Below are 11464 nucleotides of genomic sequence, written 5' to 3'. Positions count from 1 at the left end.
TCAGAAATCCGCCTGCCTCTGCCTCCCAAGTGCTGGGATTAAAGGCGTGCACCACCACCGCCCGGCCATTATTTTTGTTTTTTTAATAATTACTTCTCACTAAAAATAATGGTAATTATATTAGTATATAATAGTTTTATTCTATATAGTGAATAAATGCTCTTAATTTTTAATATAGTAACCATAAATATATAATAAACATAAACAAAAGCTTCTTGGGGTCCCCAAAATTTCTTTAAAAATTATATTTGTTTATAGAGGTACATACACACACACATTCAAATGAGTGTATGGAGGTCAGAGAACAATTTGCAAGAGCCAGTTCTTACTACATGGGTATCAAGACTTTACCTTACATAATTAGGCTTAGCAGTAATGCCTTTGCCCACAGAGTATAAAAGGGGTCCTGAGATTTAAAACTCTGAGAAACATCACACTACATGCTAATGCTCCATGTGGGCAAGGGGAGACGGGATCTGCAACAACTGGCGGAAGCTAGCCTGCAGTCAGAAAGCCCAAGTACACTCTGAGACGTTAGCAAGTAACCAGATGAGGTGGCGGGGCTGAGACTACTCGGGGCTTCCTCCCAGGATTATAGAGAATTAATGTTCAAACGCGACACCTTAAACACACAACACAGAAAAGGCTCAAGACCACAGCCCTTGTCCATCCTCTAACCCTTAAAAAATACTGAGCATGATCAATGTGTGAAACAAAGTGGGACTTGTCAGTTATTCATCCTGAGCTTTTCGAAGTATATGGAAAGGAAACGGGAGAAACCCAGGCCGTGGAAACTCAGAGCTCAGGACTGAATGCATGCTACTCCCTTGTGACTGCAGGAGTGAGGGCAAGTGTAGAGGGACCTCAGACGTTGGACAAAGCCTACTGTGGGGGGCTGGTGAGATGGCTCAGCAGATAAAAGCACTGACTGCTCTTCCAGATGTCCTGAGTCAAATCCCAGCAACCAGATGGTGGCTCACAACTGATTGTCTGATACCCTCTTCTGGCGCATCTGAAAACAGCTACAGTGTACCTATGTATTATAATAAATAAATTTTAAGCCGGGCAGTGGTGGCGCATGCCTGTAATCCCAGCACTTGGGAAGCAGAGGCAGGTGGATTTCTGAATTCCAGGCCAGCCTGGTCTACAGAGTGAGTTCCAGGACAGCCACTGTCTCAGAAAACCAAAAACAAACAAACAAAAAAGCAAGCCTACTGTGGCTGCCGTGCTGTATTCCCGGGACCCAGAGGGTAGTGCATGATTTGGAGGTCAGCCTGGCTGTGGAGTGAGACCCTGTCCCAAAAAGAAGGGAAAAAAAGGAAAAGAAAACAAGAAAAGGTTAAAGTCAGGTAGAAAAGAAAATAAAAACATAGGAAATAGACGCACCTGTCCACTCCATCCCAGCGATACCCCGGCCAAATGTTAAATCTATTGGGAGGAGGAGCAGGACCGTTGTAGCGAGGCCTCTCTAAAGACAGGAATCAGAAAAAAAGAAATTAGCTACTGATACAATTTAATTCAGACCAAGACAGCTATGGGAGAAAATTCTTCATGGAAGTTCCTATTATTTTGATCCAAACTTCCAAACACAAGAGCATTACAGTAGTGTGGGGCAGCCTTCTCTGGGGAAAGCTATGCACAGCCCTCTGACAATTCTCTCAGTCACCCCTGGCTCCAGCAACCCCAAGTCTCACCTTTCTTATTCTTGTTCTCCTTAGCCTTATTCTTCTTAATAAAGTTGGCCATCGGGTCCCCTTCTCTTTCTTGTTCTCTCAGCATCCGATCCAGATCTTCATCATCTATATAGCGGGCCAGAGGTTTCTGCATCTCCTTCATTGCGTCTTCTACATTCTGTTGCTGCTGCCGGCTCTGGGCAAGCCTGGGCAAAATGAAGCATCCTGGTTGAGAATTCCCTCCTACACTGAGAGACCACAATGCTGCCCTGGAGGACTCCCTCTTTGTAGCAGCCCCAGAATCCCTACTGGTGGCTTGAACCCACCATCTTAAGAGATTCTGCACCTGAGGCTCACCCTGTATCAGCTCCCACAAATGCAAGGCAGTGGCTGGCTCTGGTCCTGCAGTCTAGCTTTGTGCTCAGGGACGCCCTTACCCTTTTCCCCACTGGGCATATAGCTCATCTCGCTCTGAGTCTTTCTCTGCTTTTCTCCTTTGTTCCAAGCGCCCCAGTTTCAAATTCTTCTTCCGACCAAACTTTTCTCGGAATACAGTTTCAGTGAATTCAAACTGAGCTACGAAGGAAAAATAACATGTTAAAGATACACACTAGGCATCACATTCTAGCACTAGAAACCAACTGCCTAGGATCTTTTGCTGGAAGAATGCTGCAAACCATAGTGGCTCCTACCAACATTCTAACATTCTTTCACACTTTTGGAAAAGAAAGAAGTGCTTGTACTACTGAGGTAAGGTACTGCACAAAAGCAGACCAGAGATATAGAAGCAAGGAAGTTTGCGATAGCAAATACGACAAACCACACTTAACAAAAAGAGAGCTAAATGAGCGGAAAGTGACCCCTGCATGCTCACCTCCGAGGTCTGTAGTGTCTTGGTCCTGTTTCTTGAGTTCTTGGTACTCCCGCTGAACATCAGTGACCAACCCAGTTTTCGCTCCGGAATACATGTGTGCAGTCTGTGCAACAGAAGAGGAATACATGTGTACAGTCTATGCAAGAGGAATACATGTATGCAGCTTGTGCAAATGAAATACATGTATGCAGTCTGTGCAGAGGAATGCACACGTGTAGCCTATACAAAAGGAATATATGTGTTCAGCTAGTGCAAGAGGAATACAAGTGTGCAGCCTATGCAAGAGGAATACAAGTGTGCAGTCTGTGTAAGAGGAATCGAAGTGTACAGTCTGTGCAAGAAAAATACATGTTTGCAGCCTATGCAAGAGGAATACAAGTATGTAGCCAGTGCAAGAGGAATACAAGTATGTAGCCAGTGCAAGAGGAATACATGTATGTTGTCTGTGCAAGAGGGATACATGTGTACTGCCTGTGCAAGAGGAATGCATGTGTACAGCCTGTGCAAGATAAGCAGCAACAGCGACACCATTGAGCCAGGAGGCTCATGTGCCTAACTGTCAGCTATAACCAAATCAAAACCTCTAGTTTTATATTCTCATTATTGACCACAGGGCTCACATAGAGAGGCTAATCTCACAGAACACTTTATGGTATCAAATTTTAAAGTAAATAGAAACACAAACATGGGGCATATAGAAGGGACTAAGAATTTGCATGACTTTTTTTTTTTTTAAGATAGAGTCCTCTACAGCACAGGCTGGCCTTGAACTCACTTATGCACATTTTAAAAAGCAAAAAGCTGAGCTTTAGAGTAATAGAGTTTCTTGCCTAATCTCACAGATACTAAGTAGCAGAAGTAGAATTTAAAGCTATGATTGGTTTCACAGGTTTCTACACTTCTAACTGCACTCTGTAATCTGTAAGCCTCAATTCACTGTTAGGAAAACAGGTGGTGCCAGCCTGTATATCCAAAGGTGGGAAGAGTCAGATGGGTCAGAAGTTCAAAGCCAGCCTTAGAGTACACTCAAAACAACAAAGGCAAGACACTGAGATGAGACTGGTGGCATTACAAGGCTCTGAGAGGCAGGGGCCTCCTGGGAAATCTGGTCCAGCTGGGCACTCCTGATCAAAATCAGAAATGCACAACAGTCCAAAATCTACAACATTTTGAGCACCATTTAGGTGGAGTAACTGCACAGCCTTCAAACCTCCAACATTCTGGATCCCCAGCTTCTGCTCAAGCCCAGCTAACGAGTTACACCCATGTCACCTTCAAAGAAAGTTCCAGAAATGCTTCTAACTCCAATTTCCTGTACCAGTTTCTCATTCTCTGGCTGGAACCTCTGTGGTGTCTGTAAAGCTAGAAAGGAGGAGTCACTCTGATACTGGAAACCTACCTTCTTCCCAGGACGGGGACTCCTGCGAGGTGGGGAGAGGTCAGAATCAGAAGATTTGGTCCTCTGTCTTCTCCGAGGTGGAGAGAGGTCAGAGTCAGAGCTCTGGTGTCTTGGTCGATTCCGTGGTGGTGACAGATCTGAATCAGAATCCTGGTGCCCTGAATTTTTTTTTTTCCGTGGAGGAGACAGATCTGAATCAGAGGCTTTTTGGTAGACACCTAAGCAGAAAAGAACAGTCAGAGAATGACTATGATGTTTCCTAGGTCAAAAGCTTCTACGAACTCTCCTGTGTCTAAGAGAATCTAGGGATTAAAGAATGGATTAAGGACTGGGATGGTTCAGTAGTAAAATGCCTGCCCAGTATGTCAGGCCTGGTCTTGGTCCTCAGCACAGGAGAGAAAGGGAGGACCAATTAATCTCCTTAGAAGAATGTTTAAAAGAACTTACCAAGCTGAGTACAGTGTCTTTTTAGCTATCCTATGAAAAAACATGACTAACCAAAACACAGGCACAACAGAGAAGAACAAAGGCAGGGGCTCTGTTTCCTGGCCACCAGTGTCTGGTGACTATGAGCTCTCAGACACTGGTCTACACTGTGTCTCTCCACTGCCACCCTCTTCAGAACTGGAAGAAGAGCTGAGTTGGCCTGAGCAGAGTCAGGAAGACCTGGAGTATATGCTGATGTCCCCAGGTTCAAGAGTAACAAAGTAATTTCATTTTAAAATTAACACTCTAGCTAGAACAAATGACAAAGGAAAAAAAATATTTCGTGCATGGGCCTGTTCTAGATGACAGTATCACCGGTCACCTCCTGAAAAGCCGCCATATAGTAGGTACTAGGTAGTAGCAACAGCCACACATTCTGACCTAGTAAATAACTGCTCAGTTTCCTAGGAACCTATCAGTTAAATCTTCAGGAGATCTAAGATAAGAAACAATCCAGGGCTGGAGAGATGGCTTAGCAGTTAAGAGCACTGACTGTTCTTCCAAAGGTCCTAAGTTCAATTTCCAGCAACCACATGGTGGCTCACAACCATCTGGAATAGGATCTGATGCCCTCGTCTAGTGTTGTCTGAAGAAGCTACAGTGTACTAATATACATAAAATAAATAAATCTAAAAAGAAAAAAGAAACAATCCACACTTGTGCCATCAGTGTATGTACAGGATGATTGTTAAACATCCTCAGAGCAAACCCAGGGAAAGCTGTTAAGTGGAGAGAACAGGCAAGATTACACAGGCAACAAGTATGTTCTGCACAGCCAGGCCCAACTATGCCCAACATGTGTGCCAAAAACCACCCAAGGACACTGGCTACAACACTAGCAATGATGTCTAAATGACACAATTTTGTGACACTTTTGTGTCTATACATTTCTGTACATAAGTGTATTTGTATTTATTATTACTGTATGTGTGCATGAGCGTAGGCGCCCATATGTGGAGATCAGAAGTCAGTTTTCTCCGTGTACTGCAGTGGTGAGGGCAATGTTCTACCCTCCGAGCCTCTGGGCCCACCTCACCTGTGCATTCTTATGGGCAGGGTGAGTGAGCAAAAGGACATAAAACTTCCCCCCATCCTTTTATCTTTCAACTTCCCTAAGTCTAGTCTCTCATTTTTCAAAACTCCCCTAAAGAAATTTGTTCTTACACTCACAGAGAGGAAGTTCCTCTTATGCACAGCCTTATGCTCACCTTTAGAATCAAGCTGTTTCTTAGCTCCAAAATGGGCTTTTGCTTGCCGTTTCCTCGGAGGAGAAAGGTCAGAGTCATGCTGGTACTTGCTGTTCGTTGAGAGTGATGGGTGGGAGGGGCCTAGCCCACTCTGGGATGCAGTCTTGCTAGGGGGTCTTTCTGCAGCTTTACTACTTTTGGCTTTGGGCAGTTCCAAATCAGGGGAATCATGACGGGCCCTCCTGAGATGCTGTGCACCTGAAGAGTCAAGAGTCCTTCTATGCTGGGCTGCAGTAGGGGAGTGGTTATGGGCCTGTCTTGGGGAAGAGGTACCTGAGGAACCATGATGGCCTCTCCTAGGAGATACAGCTGAAGAATTATGATGAGACTTCCTGGGTGGAGAAGCATCTGAGTCATGACGAACCCTCCTTGGTGGAGATGGGTCCGGGGTGTCATGACGAACCCTCCTGGGAGGAGATGGGTCCGGGGTGTCATGACGAACCCTCCTGGGAGGAGATGGATCCGGGGTGTCATGACGGACCCTCCTTGGTGGAGATGGGTCCGGGGTGTCATGACGAACCCTCCTGGGAGGAGATGGATCCGGGGTGTCATGACGAACCCTCCTTGGTGGAGATGGGTCCGGGGTGTCATGACGAACCCTCCTGGGAGGAGATGAGTCTGGGGTATCATGACGGACCCTCCTGGGAGGAGATGGGTCTGGGGTGTCATGACGGGCCTTCCTGGGAGGAGATGGATCTTGGACCTCATAATGAGAATGTCCATCTTCACTGTGGCCTAAACACAAAAGCAAACATTAAAAGTCCCACAATGTGCTCTGGCCTAAGGGCACAGAGGGTAACAAACCCCACTTAGGAGACAATTCTTTTTTCTTTTTTTTTAAAGATTTTATTTATTTATTAATGTAAGTACACTGTAGCTGTCTTCAGACGCACCAGACGAGGGCGTCAGATCTCATTATGGGTGGTTGTGAGCCACCATGTGGTTGCTGGGATTTGAACTCATGACCTTCCGAAGAGCAGTCGGTGCTCTCCCCTGCTGAGCCATCTCACCAGCCCCAGGAGACAATTCTTTTATCACCTATGTATGAGAAATGAGCAAGCACCAGGAATATTCTGTAGTTAAATAAATCTCAAGAAGTGAGATCCAGGGGGCTTGGCGAAATGGCTCAGCGGGTAAGAGCACTGACTGCTCTTTCGAAGGTCCTGAGTTTGGATCCCAGCAACCACATGAGGGCTCACAACCACTCATAAAGAGATCGAACGCCCTCTTCTGGTGCATCTGAAGACAGCTGCAGTAAATTACGCTGGAGCGAGTGGGCCTGGCAGAGGTCCTGAGTTCAACAGCAGCCACACATATGATGGCTCACGGCTTTCTGTACAGATAGGGTGTCCTCATACACATAAAATAAATAAATAAATCTTTAAAAAAAAAAAAAAGAGGGATCCAATCACAGTGGCCTGAACTATATATACTGAGACTGTCTCAAAGGTTTAAGAAAAAGAAAGGAAGAAAAGGAAAACACAGAGGGAGGTGGAGGAGATGAAAGAGCCTTGTTTATGAAAAGTCAGAACAGAGAAAATAGTCACAAAGTAAAAGACAAAACTTTGGCCCCGACCACACGAGCTATTTCATTCTACAACCGTGGAAAGCCTGGTCTCCATGCTCTGAAAAGGCAGCCTCTAATGTTCTGCGCCCTTCTTAAGTCCTGACATCTTTTTCCCACCATGTTTTTCATCATCACTGACACATAACAAACCACGCACTGTACTAAGGCAAGGAAGCAGAAGAGACCTACCCTGGAAGTGAGGCATGTAGTTGTACTTGCTGCCGACACTCACCTCCCAGAAGTTTCCACTTGGCACTGGAGCGGAAGGCCTCCATCTGCTTTACCTCTTCTGGACGCTCATCCACAAACTCAGCCACCTGCAGGAGTAGGGACACTACAGTCAGGAAAACCCACAGAAGCCAGCCAAAGAGCACTTGTCTCAAGAACCTAGAGCCATAGCTTACATGCAGAGAATTGCCTGCTTCTCCTTGTGATCGCATGACTGACTTCCACTGCCTGTCATGAGAATATCATATCAAATTGTGCTAGCCCAAAGATCAAAATTCAAAACCATTTTCTGCTGAAAATGTATCATGTCCACACCACTGCATGGTCAAAACATTAAGTTGTGACCATTTGTATAAGCACCATAGAAGGAAACAGTGCCACATAGCTCTTTGAGTGTCACCTCTCCCCTTGCTCAGCGTCAAGGCTCAGAAGCTTGGATCATTTCAAAGTCCTGACAAGAGTCTCCACAAGATACATACCACAGGCAAATCTCCATCCTCTTCCTCCTCTTTTTCCGGCTTAGTGGTAGAGATAGCCGCCCAGCCCACATCATCATCAACAATCCGCATTCTAGATGAGAACAATAAAAAGCTCAAAAAGGAACTCATGGTGGGTCACAAACCTACATACATTTACCGGCTGTTCTTTGACATTGTGTGTGTGTGTGTGTGTGTGTGTGTGTGTGTGTGTGTGTGTGTGTGTGTGATGATGTATGCTACAGCATGCATATGGAGGTCTGAGGACAACTTGCAGGAGTCAGTTCTCTCCCTCCACCATGTGGGTTCAGGGGACTGAATTCAGGTTATCAGGTTGTCAAGTGCAGAGCCATGTCTCGGCCTCCTACTGGCTTTTTTTTTTTTTTTTAGTTTTTTCAAGACAGGGTTTCTCTGTGTAGCCTTGGCTGTCCTGGAACTCACTCTGTAAACCAAGCTAGCCTTGAACTCAGAAATCCACCTGCCTCTGCCTCCCAAGTGCTGGGACTAAAGGCGTGTGCCACCACTGCCCAGCTCTCCTACTGGCTTTTAAAGTTAAGCGTATGGCTCAGTGTTTGTCTGTGCACCATCAATACACTCCGTCACTATACACCTTTGGCAATATCAGTTTTCACAAAGGCACCCCCTTCCTTCAGTCAGACCTACTCTTCTTGCTGTTAACCACGAATCTTATTTTCTTTGGGCCCCAGCCTTGAATAACTTCCTTGAACCTATCTTTCTTGCTCACTGTCTCCTACTCCCAGAGTAGAAATACCTCTACACACTCTTAGAATGCGTCCATTTGTATTTATAAGCCCATATTCTCATTAAATTCTAAGCTCCAACAGCCAAGGGCTAAGGCATTCTTTACTTATTGCCTTGTTGTCTCCCAGACAGTCTCCCTACAGCTAGCTTTCAGCTCTCCATCTTCCGGCCCAGCCTCCTCCATGCTGGGATTATGGACATCTATAACCACAGCCTGCTGACTAATGCATTTTTTGTTCACCAAGGCCTCTTCAACACAACTGTCACAGGAGGTATTCAGTCCTCCATACCCATGGACCCTGCAACTGCACACTCAACCAACCACAGATTAAAAATACTCAGAGGAGGCCAGGCGGTGGTGGCGCACGCCTTTAATCCCAGCACTTGGGAGGCAGAGGCAGGTGGATTTCTGAGTTCGAGGCCAGCCTGGTCTACAGAGTGAATTCCAGAACAGCTAAAGCTACACAGAGAAACCTTGTCTCGGGGAAAAAAAAAAAAAAAAAAAACTCAGAGGAAAAAAGAATAGCCAATATTAATATTAAATAGATATAGACTTTCTTTAGTTACCACGGCCTATATAATGTAACTACTGGCATCCATCTAAGCTGTAGTGGGTTTTTAAATAATCTAGAGATGATTTAAAGAGGATGTGAATAGTTTACATAAAAATAGTGTATCGTTTTTTGAAAGAGCTTAAGGACCTGTGGACTCCAGGAACCGGTCCCCCAATTACTGTAAGATGATGGCATCCAATAAATGTGTGCCACACAGACGAACTGTGCTGCAGAGAGGTTATTTAAAATGCCAGGAACACATGATACAGCTTTAATCACAACAACCATTTAAGACAAGTAGTAAGGTGCAAGATGACTTTAAGGACTGGGTCTTGAGTCTCAGAGAGATGAGCATCTCTTGCCCTGGACCACTCAGGCTATAAAGTAGGACAGCTAGGATTCGAATTCTAATCAGATTTGCTCTAAAGCCTAAACTTTCCTCCCTACATGGCACTGCCCCTTCTTCCAAGGACATCAGTCACACTGAATTTAGCACCACCTTAACTGAATATAGGCTCATCTTGACTGATAAAACCACAAAGATTCCATCTATAAATGATGTCATGCTCAAGTTCCAAATGAAGATAAATGTGAGCAATGGGGGAATTATTCTACCCAGTTCAATGGACCATACAGGAATAATACTGTTAGATCATGGTCCTGCTCACAGAGAGGGTGAGCCACACTTTGTATCCTATCTAGTACTCTCTTTAAGCCAATAAGCTCTTAGCAGACCCAGGGGGTAGGGGTGAAAATGGATCTAGCCTCCAGAGTTTCAACTTTATATCCAAAATAGTACCTTCAGTAAGCTGCTAAACTTAGGGCCACTGCTCTAAAGTCTACAAATACAGAAATTTCCTTTTGTTCTGTGGGTTAATGTTGGATCTCCTATCCCAACCTTTCCAGATTCCAACGGCCAAGTTACTAAGGAATATTTCATCTGAACTCTGCCTCAGTACATCTCTTTCAAACCTGGAAGTATTGTATTTAAAATAAATGTCTGCTTCATTACAATGTTCTGAAAGATATATGGTCAAAATTTTTAGAAAGAGGCCAGGCACATGATGTGAAGTGTTCCCATGTTAGTTGTTACTGTTAGTAGTAGATATGAGTCTTTGATTCCAGATCAGTTCCTGGTACTTTGGAACCCCCAAAAACAGACCTTTTGGATCTTAAAATTAGAAAGGAAAGAAAGGGGGGGAGAGAAAGAGAAAAAGGGAGAAAGAAAGGGACAGAAATAGAGAAAGAAAGTAAGAAAAAGGTTTTGAATTAGCTTTGCTATTCTTGGGCACGACTTTCAACCTGTACATGGAACAGCGTAAGGCTACAAACGCGTGGAGAAAGTGAGTTAAATTCTAGCTGTCTTAAACACAAGGAAGGTGTTGCTCAGGGTATAAGGTCTGAGCTGCCAGTGGCAGCTACAAGCCCGCCCGGGGCAGTGGAGCGGGGCCTGGGCTCAGGCCGGGGTCGGCAGCACTCGGAGCACCGCGCGGGCCAGGACGAGGAAGAGCTGCGGCCGAGGGCGCAACCGGGCGGCGCGACACACCGCCGGTCCACTCACCCCTTGCCGCCAGCGCCTCCTGGCTTCGGCCGTTTTTTGCGCCGCTTGCGACCGGACTCTGGACCTCCTTCCAAGCCAGCATCTGATCCAGACAAGTAACGCTTCAGATACTCAGCCTTGGAGAGCGGCGGAGCTGCCGCCATGGCAGCGGCGAGGGCGGGGCAACAGCTCGGCTTGGGGGACAAAATTCTTCAACGCGAAACGGTAGGGGTGGAGCCAGAAGCGGAAGTTTTAGGACCGGACTTTTTGAATTGCTGGGCTGATAGGTGTGAGCCTTTGGCAGCCTCGAGGAGAGTGTGCTGATTGTGCCTTCCTGTTAACGACGCATCCGTGCAACAGCCTGCAGCCCATACTGTCTCAGCTGAGAAGCCACAGGCCGACGTAACAGGATCCTACCCTGGCAGCGTCATCGCCAGCGCCAGAGTAAGGAAGAACACCTGTAAGAATGTGGGACCTATCATAGCTGAACCACCAGGGCCAAATTTTTGAACAGCGTTTGCTGTGCCAAACGTTTCAGAGTGCCCAGTTTATTAGTTTATTTCAATCACTTTTATTGCCGTAAATACCTTTTGGTGGAAAGTCTACTGGAACAGGCTTCCAGATACCATTTAGGGAAAGTCAAACCCCATCCCTAGTA

The 11464-nt window shown here is 45.7% G+C and overlaps 1 protein-coding gene across 1 annotated transcript in view; it reads right to left on the bottom strand.

The window, feature by feature from the left end:
* Bud13 (BUD13 homolog) overlaps window positions 1-11151 on the bottom strand; it is a 16326-nt gene extending 5175 nt beyond the window's left edge. Inside the window, exons 1-9 of the mRNA XM_031344018.1 lie at window positions 10828-11151; window positions 7954-8044; window positions 7479-7563; window positions 5641-6414; window positions 3947-4164; window positions 2548-2650; window positions 2111-2249; window positions 1695-1879; window positions 1387-1468 (exon numbers count right to left, since the gene is read on the bottom strand). Coding sequence (XP_031199878.1) covers window positions 1387-1468; window positions 1695-1879; window positions 2111-2249; window positions 2548-2650; window positions 3947-4164; window positions 5641-6414; window positions 7479-7563; window positions 7954-8044; window positions 10828-10970 — 1820 coding nt within the window. The 5' untranslated portion in view covers window positions 10971-11151. The remainder of the gene's footprint in view (window positions 1-1386; window positions 1469-1694; window positions 1880-2110; window positions 2250-2547; window positions 2651-3946; window positions 4165-5640; window positions 6415-7478; window positions 7564-7953; window positions 8045-10827) is intronic.
* Window positions 11152-11464: the final 313 nt, after the last annotated feature.

Source organism: Mastomys coucha, unplaced genomic scaffold (assembly GCF_008632895.1).
Source record: "Mastomys coucha isolate ucsf_1 unplaced genomic scaffold, UCSF_Mcou_1 pScaffold23, whole genome shotgun sequence".
NCBI classification, from domain to species: Eukaryota; Metazoa; Chordata; class Mammalia; order Rodentia; family Muridae; genus Mastomys; species Mastomys coucha.
This window is presented reverse-complemented; position numbering and strand designations above follow the sequence as displayed.